At 56.5% G+C, this 22160-nt stretch overlaps 3 protein-coding genes across 5 annotated transcripts in view; all 3 read left to right on the top strand.

The window, feature by feature from the left end:
• The window catches only part of LOC138996400 (E3 ubiquitin-protein ligase TRIM38-like), a 45470-nt gene that overhangs the window by 11103 nt on the left and 12207 nt on the right, over positions 1 to 22160 (top strand). The gene's annotated exons all lie outside the window — the stretch shown is intronic.
• On the top strand, positions 447 to 8028 carry LOC138995416 (polyadenylate-binding protein-interacting protein 1-like). Its single transcript, XM_070395817.1, has 6 exons — positions 447 to 921; positions 2237 to 2332; positions 3058 to 3288; positions 5405 to 5427; positions 5512 to 5624; positions 6972 to 8028. The coding sequence occupies exons 1-6, from the start codon at positions 466 to 468 to the stop codon at positions 7784 to 7786; spliced, it is 1734 nt and encodes a 577-aa protein (XP_070251918.1). The 5' UTR covers positions 447 to 465; the 3' UTR covers positions 7787 to 8028.
• Positions 10930 to 21362, top strand: LOC138996394 (uncharacterized). 3 transcript variants are annotated; one of them, XM_070397596.1, is made up of 8 exons: positions 10930 to 11388; positions 12406 to 12576; positions 13453 to 14058; positions 15788 to 15883; positions 16580 to 16810; positions 19449 to 19471; positions 19555 to 19667; positions 19976 to 21362. In XM_070397596.1, the coding sequence occupies exons 3-8, from the start codon at positions 13570 to 13572 to the stop codon at positions 20788 to 20790; spliced, it is 1767 nt and encodes a 588-aa protein (XP_070253697.1). In that variant the 5' UTR covers positions 10930 to 11388; positions 12406 to 12576; positions 13453 to 13569; the 3' UTR covers positions 20791 to 21362. The 3 variants fall into 3 exon arrangements, with proteins under 3 accessions (XP_070253697.1, XP_070253698.1, XP_070253696.1); XM_070397597.1 differs by lacking the exon at positions 12406 to 12576; XM_070397595.1 differs by lacking the exons at positions 10930 to 11388; positions 12406 to 12576 and adding an exon at positions 12824 to 12956 and having other exon boundaries at positions 13368 to 14058.

The raw sequence follows: 22160 nt of genomic DNA, 5'->3' as shown, positions 1-22160 counted from the left end.
CAAAAAATAAAATAACATCCTCCCAGAAGCGGATGCACCCCGAGGGGGTTGGTCGGTGGCCACGGCAGGAAGAGCTGCAATCGGGCCTGTGGGTTGTGCTGCTCCCGACCTCAGAAGCTCCTTTTGGCCCAGAGCTCAGGTCCCTGTGAGGACTTGTCCCCTTTCCCTGTGGCTGTAGAAGAAGGACTTCTCCCCCCCCCCACCCCCCCCCACTCCCCCCACCCCCTGCTGCCAGGCCCAGCCCAGCCAAGTGCAAACTCTTAGGGCCCAGCCCAGCCTCTTGCAAATGCTTAGGGCCAATTCTGGTTTCCTCCCCAAACCCAGCATCTCCGCCCTCCGCCACAGGCAGTTTCATTTCTACTTGAACATCCTGCCAAGGACCTGGGAAGTGGCCGCTCCAGGCGACTCCCTCCAGAGAGTGCTGTGGGAGCCTCTGGGTCCGGCATTGCAGCTTCCGGCAGAGGCATGGCGTCGGCCTCCACCAGCAAGAAGATGCGGGAGGAGGCCACCTGCTCCATCTGCCTGCACCTGATGGCCGAGCCCGTGAGCATCAGCTGCGGCCACAGCTACTGCCGGGCCTGCCTCCTGCGCTTCGTGGGCCCGCCCTCCTCCCCACGGAGCCAGCAGGACACGGACACCTTCTCCTGCCCCCAGTGCCAGGCTCCCTTCCAGAGAGGCAGCCTGCGGCCCAACAAGCAGCTGGGCAGCCTCATCGCTGCCCTCCGGGAGCAGGAGCAGGAGCAGCAGGAGCAGCAGCAGCAGCTGGAGCAGGAGCAGGAGTTGTCCTGTGAGGAGCACGGGGAGCGGCTGCACCTCTTCTGCGAGGACGAGGGCCAGCTCATCTGCTGGCGCTGCGAGCACCATGGGCAGCACAAGGGCCACAACACGGCGCTCGTGGAGGACGTGAGCCCGGGCTACAGAGTGAGTGACCCCTCGTGGGCCCCGAGACCCCCCTCATCCAGCCCAGTGCCCCCTCCTGGGCCCCAAGAACCCCCTCATCCAGGAGGGAGCCCAAGGTTGGGACCCTGAATGCTAGCTTTCCTCCTGTGGTTCTTTGTTCTAGCGGGAGGTTGAGTCGGGAGGGGCGGGAGGGGCGGGAGAGGCGGGAAGGTTTAGGTGGGTCCTCCGTGAATCAAGTCCCGGCTGTCCAGCCCCACCTTCCCCAGACCGACAGACTCATCCAGGTCCCGGCTGCGCGATGAACTGGTCCCAGCTCCAGCGCCCCATGCGCACAAACCCACATGTGCGTGGTTTTTTGTTTTGTTTGATAATCCTCACCTGACGATATTTTCCCACTGATTTTTAGAGAGAATGGAAGGAAGGGGGATAGAGAAAGAGATACATCAATCTGAGAGAGACACGGATTGGTTGCCTCCTGCAGGTGCCATCAGCAGGGCCAGGAAACGGCAGCCGAGGTTCATACCTTTGACCGGAATCGAACTGGGCTGAGGCTCTAGCCACTGAGCCCGACCAGCCAGGGCCGCACCTGTGCGTTTTATCTCCTCTCGGGTCAATGTAATGAGATGGCTCCATGTGCAGGGGCGCGTGGGGGAGTGAAAGCACAGGGACCAGGACACCACCTCGTGGGCGGCCTGCCGTCCAGTAGGGAAGACGCACCAGCAGAAGAACTGCCCGGCCTCCATGGCCTGGGGGTGGGAAGGGGCACCCAGGTGCGGGTGGTCTCGGGGATCCTTCCCAGAGGTGAGTTCTGAAGGAGCCTAAACACTAACCATGTGGCCCGGCCAGCGTGGCTCAGTGGTTGAGCATCGACCTAGGAGCCAGGAGGTCACGGTTGGATACTTAGTCGGGGCACATGCCCAGGTTGTGGCTCCATCCCCAGTGTTGGGCATGCAGGAGGCAGCTGAGCCATGATTCTTTCTCATCATTGGTGTTCCTGTCTCTCTCTTCCTTTGTGAAAGCAATACAAATATATACAATTTTTAAAAATAAAAAAAATTATCGGTATGTAGGAGTGCTGAGAAAAGAGAGGGCTCTCCTGTGAGAGGGCCCACAGCAAATGCACAGCCAGGGGGCGGGGGCGTGTGGGGAAAGGCAGGTGTCGCCGAGCCTCCGTCAGCTCAGTCTAGGTCCCCCCACAGGGTGTCCTGGCCATTAGCCGAGAGGAGGGTCAGGGTGACAGGGACAGAGAGAGCCCCGGGCTCTGACATCCAGGTTCTTCCCGTCAGAGGGAGAAGGGAGATGTGGTCAGCAAGGGTCACTCCATTTCTTCCTCCAGGAAAAGCTCCAGGAAGCGGTGAGGAAACTGAGGCAGCTGGAAGAGGAATGCACGGACCAGAAAGCTGTCACGGCGACGCAGATCGCCCAGTGGAAGGTGAGAATGGGGGGCTCTCGCCTTGGCCGCTGGAGGGCACCCCCCTGGGCTCAGGTGCAGTCCCCCCAGTCGGGCGTGTGCAGGAGTAAACAGCCCATGTCTCTCTCACTTTGACGCTCCTCTCTCTCTCCCCTCCCTCCCTCCCTGCCACTCCCCTCTCTCTAACAATCAATGGAGAGAATATCCTGGGTGAGGATTAACGACAACAACAGAAAAAGAACAGGAATTTCTTGGTGTCAAGCTCTGTCTGTCCTGGCGCTTAGGCGTAGGGTCTGATCGGGCCAAGCACAGTGATGGTGTCACTGAACCAGAGCAGCAGGTGGAGCCCCGAGAAGAAGCCATTGTCCTCCTTGTCCACATCAATGAGAGCTCATCCCCTCCCCCCCTCCTTCCAGCAGGAAATGGCCAGGAGGCCAGTGCCTGTCGGAGCCGCAGGATCACATGCCTGTTTACCGAGAGCCGTCCCCACTGGGTTTCCAACTTTCTTTCTTTTTATACTTTATTTTATATTTGTATTTATGTCAGAGAGGAAGGGAGAGAGATAGAAACATCCAAGAGGAGAGAGAATCATGGATCGCTACCTCCTGCACGCCCCCCACTGGGGATGGAGCCCGCAACCCGGGCCTGTGTCCTGACCGGGAATCCAATGTGACCTCCTGGGTCACAGGTGAATGCTCAACCACTGAGCCCCGCCGGCTGGGCTGAGCGTCCTCTCTTGACTGTAGGAGAAGATAGAGGCTCAGAGACAGAAAATCCAGGCGGAATTCCAGAAGCTGCGCAGCTTCCTGAGGGATGAGGAGAGGTCGTACCTGTGGAGACTGGAGAGCGAGAAAGAGCGCACTCTGCAGAGACTGAGGGTCAGTGAGGCCGACCTGTGGCAGCAGAGCCGCAAGCTCAAGTACCACATCCGGGAGCTGGAGGAGCGATGCCAGGGCTCCGCCCAGAAGCTGCTGCAGGTGAGGCTGAGCCCTGAGAGGAGGCCATGGGGACGGGTCCTGAGCTCCTGAAGGGGAATTGGGGGGTTGGGGGGCGTGGGAACAGAGGACCAACTGCCTCGCTCAGCGGCGGCACATCAGTGTGGGCAGATTTCTTTTATTTTTATTTAGTCATTTTGTTAATTCTCATTCACGGATATTGTTCCATTGGTTTTAGAGAGAGTGGAAGGGAGAGGGAGAGACAGAGAGAGAAACGTGGATGGGAGAGGGATGCATTGATTGGTTGCCTCCACAGGTGCCCTAGCTCTAGGCCGAGGATCAAGCCTACAACCAAGGCGTGTGCCCTTGACAGGAATTGAACTTGGGACCCTTTAGTCCACAGCCAACGCTCTATCCACTGAGCCAAACCGGCTAGGGCATAAAGGCAAATTAAGTTTTTTTGTTTTGTTTTTAATTTGAGAGAGGAAGGGAGAGGGAGAGAGAGATAGAAACATCAATGATGAGAGAGAATCATTGATCGAGCCCGCAACCTGGACACATGCCGTGACAGGGGATCAAACCCTGACCTCCTGGTTCATAGGCTGATGCTCAACCACTGAGCTACACCAGCTGGGCTAAGCCTATTCCTTTTAGAATATTGAACAGACTAAAATCTACAAGGCGGCTCCATGGTCTACAGGGCTCTATATATAAATCACAAATTTTTGATTTGGCTCAAAACTCCAGTGTGGTTCGGTGGGTAGAGCATCAGCCTGAGGACCAATGGGTCCTGGGTTCAATTCTGGTCAAGGGCACGTACCTTGGTTGCAGGCTTCTCCCTGGCCTAGGCCCTAGTCGTGGCTCGTGCAGGAGGCAACCAATGAATGTGTTTCTCTCACATGGATGTTTCTCTCTGTCTCTCCCTCTCTTCCACTCTCTCTAAAAATCAATGGAAAATTATCCTCGAGTGAGGATCAAGAAAAATAAAATCCCCCTGCAGGTAGAGAGGGTGGGTCCCTCGGCCGAACAAGCTCAGGGGATGGCGTCCGCTCCCACGTGCCTGTGTCCAGGGGCACAGAATCCTGAAGGTCAGGTGATGTTGGGGACCAGGTGGGGCCGCCCCATGAGTGATGGGTGAGCCTGGCCTGATGGGCCCTCCTTCCAGCTTCAGGAAGGTGAACCGCCCCCTGTCTCCCAGCTGCTGGTCCCACGTCCGGCTGGTGGAATTGGAGGTTGCCCCTCAGGGTGACCATGTCTCATGGCTGCTCCGCCCCCTGGGTCACTGTGGCCACCACCTCAGAACCCAGTCTGGGCGCCGTGCACCCACCCATCGCCGAGAGGCTTTGTGGCAGGTGGCCTCTGACAGGTGCGCTCTGAGGGAGGTGAGGCCAGAGGGAGCGCGGGGGGCTCCCCACCCCTCTAAGCAGCCGCAGGCTCCCCAGCACCTCAGCAAGGAGGGCGCCAGGCTCAGAGGCTGAGAGGTGTCCTGCCGTGTTGACCGTCCAGAGGCCAGAGTGGGGATCGTTGCCCGGGGTGTCCATCTGTTACCCAGAAACCCCCGGGTGGGCTCGACTGCCTGTCGCTGTGTCCGGTCACCAAGGCAGGGATGAGTCCCATAAGGCATTTGTTTACTGAGAAGGCGGCCCACCCAGCAGGCCGGGCGCTTCCACCCATCGAGTCCTGTCTCCCAGCAGGTGCAGGGACAGGACTATAAGGGGAAGGGGCTGGGTGCTGTGTGCAGCCCTGGGGGTCTCAGCTGTCAGCTCCTGTCCTCAGTCCCCAGGTGATGAGATGCTGTTGGTCAGATGGTGTTTTGGCTCCTGGTGGGTGGGCCTGACCCTGCTCATGGGTTCTGCTCGCTGGCCTCACAGCTCAGTCACCTTCCCAGTCACTTCGCTCAGGGCTTGGGAAGGAAACTTAACAAAAACTTAACCCCTGTTCACATGTAAGAAACGTACCCCCTGTTCCCACAAGTGTGTGTGTCCTAAGATTTAAATGAACAGGATTGCTTTTCAGAGTCATCCAGGTGCTCTCCCGACCAGGGTATAAGCCCCATCCCATCCGAACCCAAGGCCGGGCCTGCCCTGTGCCTCTGGGAGGGAGCAGCAGCCCATCAGCCTGGTGTTCCCACACTCACCTGTGCCTTTGTTTCCCGCAGGACGTGGAGGGCGCCCTGAGCAGGTGAGTACTGAAGGGAAGGCGAGGGGAGTAGGGTGCGGAGCCGAGGGGTGTCCCGCTGAGCATCTCTGGACTCTGCTCCCCCAGGAGCCAGGTTGTGCGGCTGGAGACGCCAGAGGCCCTGTCCTTGGAGATTCAGACAGAGTACAAAGTCCCTGAGCTGTACTTTGAGCTGAGAAAACGGTTGAGGAGCCATCAAGGTACCTGAGGTTGTTGCTAAGCCCCCAGGGGACCAACTCAGTGCAACCTCCACCCCACGGGTCAGGGGGACACATGGGAGGGTTTCCACTGTATGGTCACAGCCCTGAGCTCCTGTTGCTGGTCTGAAACAAGGCTCAGACTCCAGAGCTGTCCCACGTAGATCCCGGAAAAGGATCTGGGGGTTTATCCAAGGCGTCCCTTGAGATAAACTCTAACCGTGCAGGTGTGGGACATTCAAGTAGTTGCTAGCGAAGAGGCTACTCTACGCAAGCAGGACCATGGGCAGGTCTAGGACCAAAAAGACCAGAAGCTTTAATTTCAGTTTTAAGCGCACACAAAATGATTCCATTAACTGCCGGAGGAATTACACCACATGACACATATGCAGTTGCAAATCACACAGCACTTTATTACCCACACAGTTCCTGGTGCTGCGGGTACAGGCTTGGTGGGACCCCGGTGGTGCTGTCCTCTGGGGTCCGGCAGCTGGGCTGGTCCGGTCCGGGTGCCGGGGGCCAGCATTCCTCACCCGAGAGCTTGGTCGCCTCTCGATCGGGAGGTACTAGCCTGTCCTCTGGCAGGGAGAGAGGAGCGTGGAGCCGTGTCACTGGCAGGACTGGCAGAAGGACGTGCCTTTGTGCCTGTCTCAACCGTGAGCACTGTTGGCCGGTCAGGACCCGTTTTTAAAGCCTGTTTCGTACCCGCAGCAGTTCGGGCGGCTATCCCTGAATTAAGCCAATGCACACATGTTGGTCTCAAACAGGGCGAGGGGCTGCGTGTGGTTATCTAGGGAGAGTACCTCACTCACACAGACGGCCATCTTAGCAAGTCGCTCGGAGTCAGTAACTGAAGTTCAAATCCTCGTCTATGGGGTACACACTTCAGAGCAGTGGGAATGTGTCTTTAATATCACACTTTAAGTTAACTCGGACATTTCAAACCTTTTCAACATTTTTAGACATTTTTTAAGCATTTTACACATTTCAGTGTTATACTGTAACAGGAACACAGGCTGGTCTTATCTAAAATAAACTGTGCTGGGAGTGGGGCCTGCTCCATCCCCGACGCCCGAAGCCAGGCAGGGCCTGCAGAGTGGGGTGCGCACAGCCCCGGGAGCTCTTTGTGTGTTTGTGGGGGAGGGTCCTGGACATAAGCACCAGCCACCCCTTCCCCACCCTCTGAGGGACATTCTTGGAACAAACGAGACCCCAGGACCGCATCCCCCAGCAGAACTGGGAGTCCCAGTCCGCCAGGGGTAAACCGCAGGTGTTCCTCCCTACCCTGTGAATGCCCACGCTGACAGCCAGCGCCCTGAATTCTACCCTTGAGGTTCTTCTAATCACCAGGACCCTGGGAGGATGGTCTCCCTCTGTCCGTATTCGTTTGGGATTTCTTGGACCATCTGACAGAGCAGCCTGGCAGTTGTGACACTGACATGGAGCAGTTTGCAGAGACCCTGAGCGGCCGGGTCACCACGGACGAGGCTTTGCAAGAACTGGTGGGCCTCATCTATGAACAGGCCACGTCCGAGCCAAGGTTCCGCAGCGGGGGAGCTCGCCTGTGTGATTACCTGTCCCGCCACCTGACCATTCGCTCACAGAGCGGCAGCTTCCGCCAAGTGCTCCTTCAAAGATGTCAGGCTGATTATGAGCCTAGAGATCGAGCTGCCAAGGGGGAGGAAGCAGCTCGGAAACGATTCCACGGGTTCGTGCTCTTTCTGGGAGAACTTTATCTTCCACTGGAGATCGAAGGGGCAAATACAGAGGCTCGAGTAGCTGCTCTCCGGGGGTTGTTGGATGTCCTCCTTTCTCACCCTGTGGACGATAACCTAATCTGTGCAGTAAAATTACTGAAGTTGACAGGGCCCGCCCTGGAAGATGCCTGGAAAGCACAAGGAAAGATGGACATGGAAGATGTTATTCAGAGGATTGAGAATGTCGCCCTGGACGTGCCCTGCAGTGTAGACGTGAAGCAGATGCTCTTGAAGCTTGTAGAGCTCCGGTCAAGTAACTGGGGGAGAGTCCCTGTCACCTCAGCATCAAGAAAAGCAGCACCTGAGAATGATCCCAACTGTTTTGTGACTGAACCGCCATTGGGTCCAGGAGGTGGTGTTCCTCTCCCTGCAGCTGATCCCGACGACCACGATTCATCTCAGGAGTGACCTGAGGGCGGGAGGGGAGGGGGATGGGGAAGGACATATGTGATACTTTCAACAATCAAGATTTATTAAAAACAAAAAAGACTGAGTTGAAGAGAAGACTCTTTTTCCAGATTGTGAAGAAAACGGAGCAGGTGTGTCTGGGGTGGTGACCGTACTTGGATGATATTGACGATGAGGTGGACCCAGGAGCTTATCCAGAGTTTTGTTTGGAACCAGAGCGTCAGCAGAAGCCGTGGGGTTAAATGTCCACGGGTCAGAGTGAGGAAGCCGTGCAGGTGATGGTGGGAACCGGACGCAGGAAACCTGTCACACTTGTACCCGATGGAGGATGCAGAGTGATGTCACTAATGTACGCACCTTCAGTCGTGTGTGACACGCTCTGCCACAATAAACTCTATTCCCTAGAACTTAACAAATAAAGTTAAAATAATACGGTGAAATAAATTGTTTTTCACGGCCAGTTTGGCTCAGTGGAGAGAGGGTCGGCCTGTGGACGAAGGTCCCAGGTTCCATTCAAAGGGCACGTCCCTCGACCAATCGATGTGTGTGTCTCTCAGTCTCTCCCCCTCCATTCCACTCTTTAAAAATCCCTAGAAGCCTGGCCGGCGTGGCTCAGTGTTTGAGCATCAACCTACGAACCAGGAGATCGGGGTTTGATTCCTGGTCAGGGCACATGCCCGGGTTGCGGCTCCATCCCCAGTGTAGGGCCCTGCAGGAAGCAGCCGATCCATGATTCTCTCTCATCATTAATGTTTCTATCTCTTTCTCCCTCTCCCTTGCTCTCTGAAGTCAATGAAAACTATATTTTAAAAAATAAACAAGATATTTAAAAAATTATAAAACTAAACAAAAAGATAAATAAAAAACCCTGGCACGTATAGCCTATACATGTGAATATACATATGTACATTTACCTATGGTGCCTGTGTAGACATGTATGTATATGTATGTCTATGTACAGACACACATAGAAATTTGAGAGCCCGGCCCACCCTGACCCACGGGCACACTCAGCACTGGGATCAGTTTCATATGCGGATTCATTTGAGAAGCGCCGTCAGGGACATGGAAGAAAATTATGAGAGAGAATCACTGACCAGCTGCCTCCTGCAGGCCCCACACTGGGGATCCACCCACAACCCGGGCCTGTGCCCTGACCGGGAATCGAACCCTGACCTGGTTCATAGGTCGATGCTCAACCACTGAGCCACACCAGCTGGCTCCCAGCTCACATCTCTGTCTGCTTACTCACTGCCTATTCTGGGTGTGCCAGCAGCATGTCCATACAATCTGTTTTTTTTCTTTAAAAATTCGTGCAGTTTGTGCCTCTGACTGAGTTTGTTTAGGACGAATAAAAATAATTTGTTGCATCAAATTGCCAGAAAAAAGTGTTGTATGTAGCTGTGGCCTCGGCACACGGCACACTGTCTGTGTGTCCACATACGTGTGCTGAGTCAGCACGGGCCCCACCGATGAAGGTCACGCTCGGGGCTGTCACATAAGCAGCCCAGTGACCTGGCCCTGCTGACCCCGCACCCAGGTCGCCCGCTGTTCCCGGGCCTGGGAGGGGGCTGTCCCCTGGACCCCGGCAGCTGCCACCCCCATGGGCACGGGGTCACCAGGCTGCCTCGGGCCCTGGCTCCAGGGCGGGAAAGGGGACTTCTAACCCTCGGGGAGTAGGGCTGGGTGAACCCATGTGATCTTCCCCGTCTGCCTTCTCTCCCGCCCCGTCTGCCAGGGATCCCGCAGCCAGAGCTCTCAGGGGCGAACCTTCACCTCATGGCGGGACTGTGGCCTCAGGGTGAGGTCCGGGCCTCTGCTCTCTGTGGTCCGGGAAGAAGGCAGCAGAGTCAGGGAGTCCCAGCTTCCCTCTTCCTCTCAGGGATCCTCACAAGGGACCCCAAGACCTGGAAGAGGCCGGGGAGCCCTGTGGGGGGAGGAGCCGGGGAAGCAGCCCAGGAGGCTGTGGTTTGACTGCTGGGCTCAGCCCTGGGCTCCTCTGTGTGGCCTGACCTTCCCCAGCAGGTCACAGGGCTGAGCAGTGAACCTGCCCGACCACCAGGGGGCACCCGCGAGGCAGATGGGAGAAGCCTAGAGAGGAGCTGCCCCACAGGAAGCTGAGGGGGTCACACAGCCTGGGGGGTGGGGGTGGGGGGGTCTGAGGAGCCTGAGTGTTTGTGGAGTGAAAATATCAACGTCGCTCAGTGGACAGAGCGTCGGCCTGTGGACCTAAGGGCCTCGGGTTGGATTCCCGGTCAAGGGAACGAACCTCGGTCCATGTGTCTCTCACATGGACGTTTCTCTCTCTCCCCCTCTTCTCCCTCCTCCCTTCCACTCTCTCTAAAAAATCGATGAAAATCGTCCTCAAGTGAGGATTGGGAAATAAAAACAGTAAGTCCAGGTTGGGCAGACAGTCCTTTATAAAAAAAATATGTTTTTTATTGATTTCAGAGAGGAAGGGAGAGAGAGAAACATCAATGATGAGAATCATCCATTAGCTGCCCCTGCACGCCCCCCACTGGGGATCAAGCCTGCAACCTGGGCCTGTGACCAGGAATGGAACTGTGAGCTCTTGGCTCGTAAGTAGGTTGATGATCAACCCCTGATACAGGGGCTGGGCCCTGCAGTCCTTTGGCTCTAAGTGCCGCCCCCTCAGTGGCCTGGGGCCTCCCATGGCTCCCGGCTCCCAGCTGGGTGCTGACTGGTGGTGATGCTGACCAGTGTCTGACCCTGCAGAGCGACGCTGAGGGGGAGAACGAGGGCAGAGGTCACCAGCCCTTTCCACCGCCCCCTTCAGAGCAGTGATGAAAGAATAGGGACCTAAAAATAGCAACAAATAAAATAACATCCGCCCAGAAGCTGACGGTCCCCGAGTGGGTTGGTCGGTGGCCATGGCAGGAAGAGCTGCAGTTGGGCCTGTGGGCTGAGCCCCTCCCCGACCTCAGAGGCTCCTGCTGGCCCAGAGCCCAGGTCCCGTGAGGACTTGTCCCCTTTCCCTGTGGCTGTAGACTGACTTCTTCCCACCTCTCCCCGCCCTGCCAGGCCCAGCCCAGCCACGTGCAAACCCTTAGGGCCATTTCCTGTTTTCCTCCCCAAACCCAGCAGCACCCCACCCACCACAGGCAGTTTCATTTCTCCCTGAGTCCTGCCCAGGACCTGGGAAGTAGCTTTTGTTAGCTTTGGTGGCGCAGGAGGTGGCGTAGGAAATAAAGAGGGTCGAGTCTATCAGAAAAGGAAAGGTTTTATTCTGCGTTCCAGGGTGACCCACGATCCCCAAAGAGAGGGCTCGTGGATTCCCGGCAACAGGGAGGGGGGCGCTTTTCTATACTGCGGTTGGGTGAAGGGCAGGGACATGAACTGAGGAAGTTTCTGCCACAGGGGGTCGGCAGGGTATTCAGGAAGGAGTCAGTATCTGTGTGTGGTTGTTGTGGATCCAGCAAGAAGCCGGTATCTGCGTCTGGCACGCTGATCTGTTAGCAATTCCAGGGCGGGTCCATTATCTCATCACAGGTCCGCAAGTATCCGATCCTGGGCTCGCTCTGACCTAACAGCTTTTCCAAGCGACTCTTTCCATCGAGTGTGTGGCCTCAGTGTTTGCCCAGGTACTGGGGAGGGTGCGGGCGGGTCTGGCAGGGAGGGTCGTGACACCTGGTGTGTGGACAGGAGGTGGGTGGGGTGGGGGCCCGGGCGGCAGAGAGGGGCGTGTTTCAGACACCAGGGGAGTGATGGTGAACCTATGACGCGTGTGTCAGAGGTGACACAAGAGCTCATTTTTTGGGTTGATTTTTCTGTGTTAAATGGCATTTAAATATATAAAATAAATATCAAAAATATAAGTCTTCGTTTTATTATGGTTGCAAATATCAAAAATTTCTATATGTGACACGGCACCAGAGTTAAGTTAGGGTTTTTCAAAATGCTAACACGCCGAGCTCAAAAGGTTCGCCATCACTGCACCAGGGCCCCTGGCCTCTGTCCCTCCAGGCCCTGCCCCCCAGCCCTTCCCGAGGCCGCTTTTGCTTCCACCAAACTCCAAGCTGATCCAACCTCAGGAGATCCGGGTGCGAGGCGGGGGGAGTGGAGACCAGGACAGGCCCCGGGGCCCCTGGAAGGCAGGTCCTGTCCTGGGGACACAGCCCAGCCACAGAGGACCCCGGTGTGTCCCCGGGAAATCACCGCCCGGGAGAGACTCTGAGCAGAAACGCTCTGTGGCTCCGGAGGCCGCCTGGTTACAGAGGAAGAGGGTCCAGGGGTCTCAGGGATTCCTGGCTGTGTTCCCTCCATTGTCAGGTCCCAGGAAGGTCCATCTGCAACCTCCCCGCCTCCCTCCGCTCCCAGGAGGGCAGGCCTGGTTCTCCAGGAGCTGCAGCCCCGGGCCAGGGTCCCAGGGTCCCTCCTTTGCTCTCTGGTTCCTGGGTCCTCCCTGGAGGACCTTGGGGTCTTGTCTCCCCATTTGCTCCCCCTCCCCTCGTCCCCCAGGGTTACAGGTGCCTGGAACTTCTCCTGGGAGACAGTCCTGGCTGGAGGAGAGAGGTCACCTGACTGGGCCTCCAGGACCCACCCCTCTGCCCAGCCCAGGCCTTTCCTTTATTTAAAAAAAATATTTGTATTGATTTCAGAGAGAAAGGGAGAGGGAGAGAGAGAAACACCGGTGATGTTTCTCCTGCACGCCCCCCACTGGGGATCGAGCCTCTAAGCCAGGCCTGTGCGCTGACCAGGAATCGAACCCTGACCTCCTGGTCCAAAGGCTGACGCTAAACCACTGAGCCAGCCGGCTGGACACCTCTCAGGTGAGGGAGGCCTGGAGGGACTCACTGGGTCTCAGGTGCCGTGTTTACCTCGGGTTCATCCTGGGTGGGTTTCCCTGGAGGAGATTTTTTCTATTGTTTCTTCCAGAGAAAGGAAGGGAGGGCGGCTGGAGCAGGAGAGAGAGAGAGACCTCGGGATGGAACCCGGGACACATCGGTGCACAGTGGACGCTCTAACTACTGAGCCCACTGCCCAGCCTTTGTTCTCTGTGGGGGGCAGTCGGGGGAAAGTCTGGGGGTGCACAGGCTCAGCAGGTGCACAGTCGCTGCTTCAATGGAATCTTCCTGAACCATCCAGTTCCTTAAGTTGCAAAGAAACGGTCCTGGAACCAGTTATTCCGATTATTCCTCATGTTCCTCAGGTGGGAGAATCCCCCGGGCCCTCACTGGGTCCCTGGGGCATCCCGCCTCGCTCTCGCCCTCCCTGTGTCTGGGCTCCAACACCAGCTTCCCCTGATGGATGGTCTCTATTGGGGCTTCCTGCAGCCCCCGGTGGCCATGAATCAATGGAAATGTGACCAGTCCTACCCGGTGCGGCTCAGTGGATAGAGCCTTGGCCTGTGGACTGAAGGGTCCTGGGTTCGATTGCGGTCAAGGGCACGTACCTGGGTTGTGGGTTCCATCTCTGGCCCTGGTCGGAGTGCATGTGGGAGGCAGCCCATGGATGTGTGTGTCTCTCTGTCTCCTCCCTCCCCACCACTCTCTCTAAAAATCAATGGATTAACATCCTGGGGTGAGGCTACATCTGCATGTTAAATTCTGTTTCATTTCAGTGAATGGAATCGGGGTCCCCACCCTAGTGCACAGCACAGCTGTACTCTCTGCAGCGTCCACACTGCAGACCTCTCTTCCCTCCAGATAAGACCTCAAGGCCCGAGGGGCCTGGCAGCCGGGCGCCCACAGGAAGCTCGGGGTGGGTGTGCCGCCTCCGCTGTGGGAGCCTCTGTGTCCGGCATTGCAGCTTCCGGCAGAGGCATGGCGTCGGCGTCCACCAGGAAGAAGATGGAGGAGGAGGCCACCTGCCCCATCTGCCTGCACCTGATGGCCGAGCCCGTGAGCATCAGCTGCGGCCACAGCTACTGCCAGGCCTGCCTCTTGTGCTTCATGGGCCTGAGCTCCTCCTCCCAGCAGAGCCACAGGGACTCGCCCACCTTCTCCTCCCCTGGGAGCCAGCAACACAGGGAGACCTTCTCCTGCCCCCAGTGCCAGGCTCCCTTCCAGAGAGGCAGCCTGCGGCCCATCAAGCAGCTGGGCAACCTCATTGCCGCCCTCCGGGAGCAGGAGCAGCAGCAGCAGCAGCAGCAGCAGGAGCAGGAGCAGGAGCTGTCCTGCCAGGAGCACGGGGAGCGGCTGCACCTCTTCTGCCACGACGACGACCAGCTCATCTGCTGGCGCTGCGAGCATGACCCTCGGCACAAGGGCCACAACACGGCGCTCGTGGAGGACGTGGGCCCTAGCTACAGGGTGAGTGCCCCCTCTTGTGCCCCGACATCCCCATCACCAGCCCCGTGCCTCCTCATGTGCTCCAAGACCTCCATCATGCAGCTGGGAGACCAAGTTTGAGACCCCAAATTCTTGCTTTCTCAATATTCTGGGGGGCCAGGGGAAGGTTTAGGGTGGGTCCTCCCTGAATCAAGTCCCGGCTGTCCAGCCCCATCTCCTTGGATGGTCAGACTCATCCAGGTCCCGGCTGCGTAATGAACTGGTCCCAGCTCCAGTGCGCCTTGCGCTCCAACCCACACATGCGTGGTGTTTTGTTTTGTTTGATAATCCTCACCTGAGGATAGTTTTCCATTGATTTTTAGAGAGAGTGGAAGGGTGGGGAAGAGAGAAAACAATGATCTGAGAAAGACACGGATTGGTTGCCTCCTGCAGGCACCGCAATCAGGCCCGTAAACGGCAGCCAAGGTTCATACCTTTGACTGAAATTTCACCTGGGACCCTTCAGGCCGTGGGCTGAGGCTCTAGCCACTGAGCAAGACCAGCCAGGGCCGCACCTGTGTGTTTTATCTCCTGTGGGGTCAATGTAATGAGACGGCGCCCTGTGTAGGGGTGAGCAGGAGTGTTAAAAGCACAGGGACCAGGACGCCACCTCCTTGGCGGCCTGCCGTCCAGTAGGGAAGACACACCAGCAGAAGGACTGCCCAGCCTCCATGGCCTGGGGGGTTAGAAGGGGGACCCCGGGTGCGGGTGGTCCTGGGGAGCCCTCCCAGATGTGAGTCTTGAAGGAGCCTAAACACTAACCATGCAGCCAAGCCAATGTGGCTCAATGGTTGAGCATCGACCTAGGAACCAGGAGTCACAGTTGGATGCTTTTCGGGGCACACGTCCTGGTTGTGGCTCGCTCCATAGTAGAGGGTGATCAGGAAGGAGCAGATCCATGATTCTCTCTCATCAATGATGTTTCTCTCTCTCCCTCTCTGAAAATAACAACAATATATGCATACTAGAGGCCCAGTGCACGAAATCTGTGCACTGGGGAGGGGTTTCCTTCAGCCCAGCCTGCATCCTCTCCAATCTGGGAACCCTTGAGGGATGCCCAACTGCCCCAAGGATGGGGCCAAAACGGGCAGTCAGGCATTCCTCTCACAATCCAGGACTGCAGGATCCCAACCGCTCGCCTGCCTGCCGGCCTGATCAACCCATTACCACTCCCCTGCCAGCCAGATTGACGCCTAAGTGTTCCTCTGCCGGCCGAATCACCCCCAACTGCCCTCCCCTGCTGGCCATCTTGTGGCCACCTGGGGGCAGCCATCTTGTATGTTGGAGTGATGGGCAATTTGCATACTGGTTGTGACTAATTAGCATATCTGCTCATGACGAATTAACATATCCAGTTGTGATTGTGAGGGCGTTGTGACCAATTTGCATATTATCCTTTTATTAGTATAGATTTTTAAAAATAAAAAAAATTATCGGTATGTAGGAGTGCTGAGAAAAGAGAGGGCTCTCCTGTGAGAGGGCCCACAGCAAACGTACAGCCAGGAGGCGGGGTGTATAGGGGAAAGGCAGGTGTCGCCGAGCCTTCCAATCAGCTCAGTCTAGGTCCCCCTCAGGCTGTCCTGGCCATTAGCCGAGAGGAGAGTCAGGTTGACAGGGACAGAGAGAGCCCCGGGCACTGACATCCAGGTTCTTCCCGTCAGAGGGAGAAGGGAGATGTGGTCAGCAAGGGTCACTCCATTTCTTCCTCCAGGAAAAGCTCCAGGAAGTGGTGAGGAAACTGAGGCAGCTGGAAGAGGAATGCACGAACCAGAAAGCTGTCACGGCGACGCAGATCGCCCATTGGGAGGTGAGAATGGGGGGCTCTCGCCTTGGCCGCTGGAGGGCACCCCCCTGGGCTCAGGCGTGTGCAGGAGGCAATAGTCCATGTCTCTGTCACAATGACGTTCCTCTCTCTCTCCCTCCCTCCCTGCCACTCCCCTCTCTGTAACAATCAATGGAGAGAATACCCTGGGCTCAGGATTAAGGACAACAAGAGCAAAAAGAACAGGGATTTCTTGGTGTCAAGCTCTGTCTGTCCTGGCGCTTAGGCGTAGGGTCTGATCGGGCCAAGCACAGGGATGGTGTCACTGAACCAGAGCAGCAGGTGGAGCCCCGAGAAGAAGCCATTGTCCTCCTTGTCCCCATTGATGAGAGCTCATCCCCTCCCCCCGCCTCCTTCCAGCAGGAAATGGCCAGGAGGCCAGTGCTTGTCGGAGCCGCAGATTCACATGCCTGTTTACTGAGAGCCGTCCCCACTGGGTTTCCAACTTTCTTTCTTTTAAGTTTTATTTTTGTATTTATTTCAGAGACAAAGGGAGAGATAGAAACATCCAAGAGGAGAGAGAATCATGGATCGCTGCCTCCTGCACGCCCCCCACTGGGGATGGAGCCCGCAACCCGGGCCTGTGCCCTGACCGGGAATCCAATGTGACCTCCTGGGTCACAGATGGATGCTCAACCACTGACCCCGCCAGCCGGGCTGAGCGTCCTCTCTTGACTGTAGGAGAAGATAGAGGCTCAGAGACAGAAAATCCAGGCGGAATTCCAGAAGCTGCACAGCTTCCTGAGGGAGGAGGAGAGGTTGTATCTGCAGAGACTGGAGAGCGAGAGAGAGCGCACTCTGCAGAGACTGAGGGGCAGTGAGGCCGACCTGTGGCAGCAGAGCCAGGAGCTCGAGAGCCACATCCTGGAGCTGGAGGAGCGATGCCAGGGCTCCGCCCAGAAGCTGCTGCAGGTGAGGCTGAGCCCTGGGAGGACCCCAAGGGGGCGGGGCTGGAACTGCTGGGGGGGGGGGGGCCGCGTGGGAACACAGAACTGCCTGCCTCGCTCAGCGGTGGCACATCAGTGTGGGGGACTTAAAGGCAGATTTCTCTTATTCTTATTTAGTCATTTTGTTAACTCTCATTTATGGATATTGTTCCATTGGTTTTAGAGAGAGTGGAAGGGAGAGGGAGAGAGAGACAGAGAAACGTGGATGGGAGAGGGACACATTGATTGGTTGCCTCCCACAGGTGCCCTAGCTCTAGGCCTGAGATCAAGGCTGCAACCAAGGCGTATGCCCTTGACCTGAATTGAACTTGGGACCCTTCAGTCCACAGGCCGACGCTCTATCCACTGAGCTAAACCGGCTAGGGCATAAAGGCATATTTCTTTTATTTTTATTTCTTATCATTTTTAACGTGTTTTTTTAAAATTTGATTTGAGAGAGGAATGGAGAGGGAGAGAGAGATAGAAACATTAATGATGAGAGGGAATCATTGATCAGACCTGCAACCTGGACATGTGCCCTGACAGGGAATCATACCCTGACCTCCTGGTTCATAGGTTGATGCTCAACCATTGAGCCACACCAGCTGGAGTAATTCTATTGCTTTCAGAATATTGAACAGGTAAAATCTACAAGGTGGCTCCATGATCTACAGGGCTCTATATATAAATCAGAGAATTGTGATTTTGCTCAAAACTCCAGTGTTTTCAGTGGATAGAGCATCAGCCTGAGGACCGAAGGGTCCTGGGTTCGATTCTGGTCAAGGGCACGTACCTTGGTTGCAGGCTCCTCTCTGGCCCAGGCTGTGGTCAGGGCTTGTGGAGGAGGCAACCAATCGATATGTTTCTCTCACATCGATGTTTCTCTCTGTCTCTCCCTCTCCCTCACACTCTCCCTAAAAATCAATGGAAAATTATCCTTGGGTGAGGATCAAGAAAAATGAAATCCCCCTGCAGGTAGGGGGTTGGGATCCTCGGCTGAACAGGCTCAGGGGATGGCTTCCGCTCCCAGGTGCCTGTGTCCAGGGGCACAGAATCCTGAAGGTCAGGTGATGGCGGGGACCAGGTGGGGCCGCCCCATGAGTGGTGGGTGAGCCTGGGCTGATGGGCCCTCCTTCTGTTTATGGTAAATCATCGAGTGAGATACAACAGGCCTTAATGAGCCAATTAACTAGGAGTCGTTTATTGTGTGGGGCCCAGAGGGAGGTGTCTCTTTCCAAATCTCCGAGCAACTCAAGCAGGAAGTTTCCGGTATTTATACCTTATGAGCCTCTTTGTTTGCAGATATTCCAAAGGGCTCTCTGTGAGTTCATGTTACACACAGTTGTAACCTTGAATACATAATGAGTTTGTATGTGGCATAATTATTATCAGTATTAGTCTATTTTAGTCTATTACATTGGATGGCTAGTTTGCAAGGTCAGACAGGTAAGTTGATCTTTTTCTATTATTTGAACTAAAAACAAAGTTATTTTACAGAATAACAGACTGTCTTAAAGTGACAAAATTTATAATGACAGAGTTTACAGAACAAGGGATTATCTAACAACAGCAGAGAATTTTAACAGCAGTTTTCTATACAAGATGGAGGTTACTATGCTTCACTTTTAGCCTCAGGAAGGTGAACCTCCCCGGCCGCTGCTGGTTCCACGTCCGGCTGGTGGAACAGGAGGGCGCCCCTCAGGGTGACCATGTCTCATGGCTGCTCCGCCCTCTGGGTCACTGTGGCCGCCACCTCAGGGCCCAGTCTGGGCGCCGTGCATCCACCCACCACCAAGAACCAAGAGGGTTTGTGACAGGTGGCCTCTGGCAGGTGCGCTCTGAGGGAGGTGAGGCCAGAGGGAGCTTGCTGGGCTCCCCACCCCCCTAAGCAGCCGCAGGCTCCCCAGCACCTCAGCAAGGAGGCACCAGGCTCAGAGACTGAGAGGTGTCCTGCTGTGCTGACCGTCCAGAGGCCAGAGTGGGGATCGTTGCCCGGGGTGTCCGTCTGTTACCCAGAAACCCCCAGGTGGGCTTGGCTGCCTGTCGCTGTGTCCAGTCAAGAAGGCAGGGATGAGTCAGAAAAGGCATTTGTTTACTGAGAAGGTGGCCCACCCAGCAGGCAGGGCGCTTACACCCATCCAGTCCTGTCTCCCAGCAGGTGCAGGGACAGGACTACAAAGGGGAAGGGGCTGGGTGCTGTGTGCAGCCCTGGGGGTCTCAGCCGTCAGCTCTTGTCCTCAGTCCCCAGGCGGGGAGATGCTGTTGGTCAGATGGTGTTTTGGCTCCTGGTGGGTGGGCCTGACCCTGCTCATGGGTTCTGCTCGCTGGCCTCACAGCTCAGTCACCTCCCCAGTCACTTCGCTCAGGGCTTGGGAAGGAAACTTAACAAAAACTTAACTCCTGTTCACATGTAATAAACGTACCCCTGTTCCCGTTAGTGTGTGTGTCCTAAGATTTAAAAGAACAGGATTGCTCTTCAGTGTCATCCAGGTGCTCTGCCGACCAGGGTATAAGCCCCCATCCCATCCGAACCCAAGGCCGGGCCTGCCCTGTGCCTCTGGGAGGGAGCAGCAGCCCCATCAGCCTGGTGTTCCCACACTCACCTGTGCCTTTGTTTCCCGCAGGACGTGAAGGGCGCCCTGAGCAGGTGAGTGCTGAAGGGAAGGTGAGGCGAGTGAGGTGCAGAGTCGCGGGGTGCCCCCTGAGCAGCTCTGGCCTCTGCTCCCCCAGGAGCCAGGCTGTGCGGCTGGAGACGCCGGAGGCCCTGTCCTTGGAGATTGAGACCAAGTGCAAAGTCTCCGAGTTTTGCTTTGACCTGAGCAAACAGTTGAGGAGCCATCAAGGTAGGTGAGGGCGTTGCTAAGCCCCCAGGGGACCGAGCTCACTGCAACCTCCACCCCACGGGTCTTGGGGACAAATGGGAGGGTTTCTACTTTATGGTCAGAACCCTGAGCTCCCATCGCTGGTCCGAAACAAGGCTCAGACTCCAGAGCACAGCCTGGTCTTATCCAAATGAACTGTGTTGGGAGCAGAGCCCGCCTCCAGCCGCCCCGTCCCCACCCTCCAAGGGGACATTCTTGAAACAAACTAGACTCCAGATGCTGACAGCCAGCGCCCTGAATTCTACCCTTGAGGTTCTTCTAATCACCAGGACCCTGCGAGGATGGTCTCCCTCTGTCCGTATTGGTTTGGGATTTCTTGGACCATCTGACAGAGCAGCCTGGCAGTTGTGAAACTGACATGGAGCAGTTTGCAGAGACCCTGAGCGGCCGGGTCACCAGGGACGAGGCTTTGCAAGAACTTGTGGACCTTATCTATGAACAGGCCACGTCCGTGCCAAGGTTCCGCTCCAGGGGAGCTCGCCTGTGTAATTACCTGTCCCAACACCTGACCAGTAGCTCACAGAGGGACAGCTTCCGCCAAGTGCTCCTTCAAAGATTACAGACTGAATATGACCTTAGTGATCAAGCTGTCAAGGGGGATGAAGCAGCTCGGAAACGATTCCACAAGTTTGTGCTCTTTGTGGGAGAATTTATTCTTCCTCTGGAGATTGAAGGGGCGAATACAGAGGCTCGAGTAGCTTTTCTCCAGGGGTTTTTGGATGTCCTGCTTTCTCACCCCGTGGACGATAACCTAATTTGTGCAGTAAAATTACTGAAGTTGACAGGGCCCGCCTTGGAAGATGCCTGGAAAAGACAAGGAAAGACGGACATGGAAGACGTTATCCAGGGGATTGCAAAGGTCTCCCTGGATGCGCCCTGCAGTGTAGACGTGAGGCTGATGCTGTTGAAGCTTGTAGAGCTTCGGTTAAGTAACTGGGGGAGAGTCCCTGTCACCTCAACATCAAGAGAAGCAGCTCCTGAGAATGATCCCAACTGTTTTGTGACGGAACCGCCATTGGGTTCAGCGGATGGAGTTCCTCTCCCTGCAGCTGATCCCAATGACCAGGATTCATCTCAGGAGTGACCTGAGGGGGGAGGGGAGGTGGAGGGGGGAGGACATATGTGATACTTTCAACAATCAAGATTTATTAAAAACAAAAAAGAGTGAGTTGAAGAGAAGACTCATTTTCCAGATTGTGAAGAAAACGGAGCAGGTGTGTCCGGGTGGTGACCGTACTTGGATGATATTGACGATGAGGTGGACCCAGGAGCTTACGCAGAGTTTTGTTTGGAACCAGAGCGTCAGCAGAAGCCGTGGGGTTAAATGTCCACGGGTCAGAGTGAGGAAGCCGTGCAGGTGATGGTGGGAACCGGACACAGGAAACCTGTCACACTTGTACCCAATTCGGATGCAGAGCCCACAACCCGGGCCTGTGCCCTGACCGGGAATTGAACCCTGACCTCCTGGATCATAGGTCACTGCTCAACACCTGAGCCACACCAGCTGGCTCCCAGCTCACATCTCTGTCTGCTTACTCACTGCCTATTCTGGGTGTGCCAGCCGCATGTCCCTAGAATCTGTTTTTTCCCTTAAAAATTCGTGCAATTTGTGCCTCTGACTGAGTTTGCTTAGGACGAATAAAAACAATTTGTTGCATCAAATTGCCAGAAAAAAGTGTTGTATGTAGCTGTGGCCTCGGCACACGGCACACTGTCTGTGCGTCCACATCCGTGTGCTGAGTCAGCATGGGCCCCGCTGATGAAGGTCACGCTCGGGGCTGTCACATAAGCAGCCCAGTGACCTGGCCCTGCTGACCCCGCACCCAGGTCGCCCGCTGTTCCCGGGCCTGGGAGGGGCTGTCCCCTGGACCCCGGCAGCTGCCACCCCCATGCGCACGGGGTCACCAGGCTGCCTCGGGCCCTGGCTCCAGGGCGGGAAAGGGGACTTCTAACCCTTGGGGAGTGGGGCTGGGTGAACCCATGTGATCTTCCCCGTCTGCCTTCTCTCCGGCCCCGTCTGCCAGGGATCCCGCAGCCAGAGCTCTCAGGGGCGAACCTTCACCTCATGGCGGGGACTGTGGCCTCAGGGTGAGGTCCGGGCCTCTGCTCTCTGTGGTCCGGGAAGAAGGCAGCAGAGTCAGGGAGTCCCAGCTTCCCTCTTCCTCTCCGGGATCCTCACGAGGGACCCCAAGACCTGGAAGGGGCCGGGGAGCCCTGTGGGGGGAGGAGCCGGGGAAGCAGCCCAGGAGGCTGTGGATTGACTGCTGGGCTCAGCCCTGGGCACCTCTGTGTGGCCTGACCTTCCCCAGCAGGTCACAGGGCTGAGCAGTGAACCTGCCCGACCACCAGGGGGCACCCGAGAGGCAGATGGGAGAAGCCTGGAGAGAAGCTGCCCCACAGGAAGCTGAGGGGGTCACACAGCCTGGGGGAGGGTGGGTGTCTGAGGAGCCTGAG

Source organism: Myotis yumanensis, unplaced genomic scaffold (genome assembly GCF_028538775.1).
Source record: "Myotis yumanensis isolate MYYU_CA2020_CCGP unplaced genomic scaffold, mMyoYum1.0.hap1 SCAF_17, whole genome shotgun sequence".
Lineage (NCBI taxonomy): Eukaryota > Metazoa > Chordata > Mammalia > Chiroptera > Vespertilionidae > Myotis > Myotis yumanensis.
The sequence above is the reverse complement of the archived record's forward strand: the minus strand, read 5'-3'. Positions and strand labels throughout refer to the sequence as shown.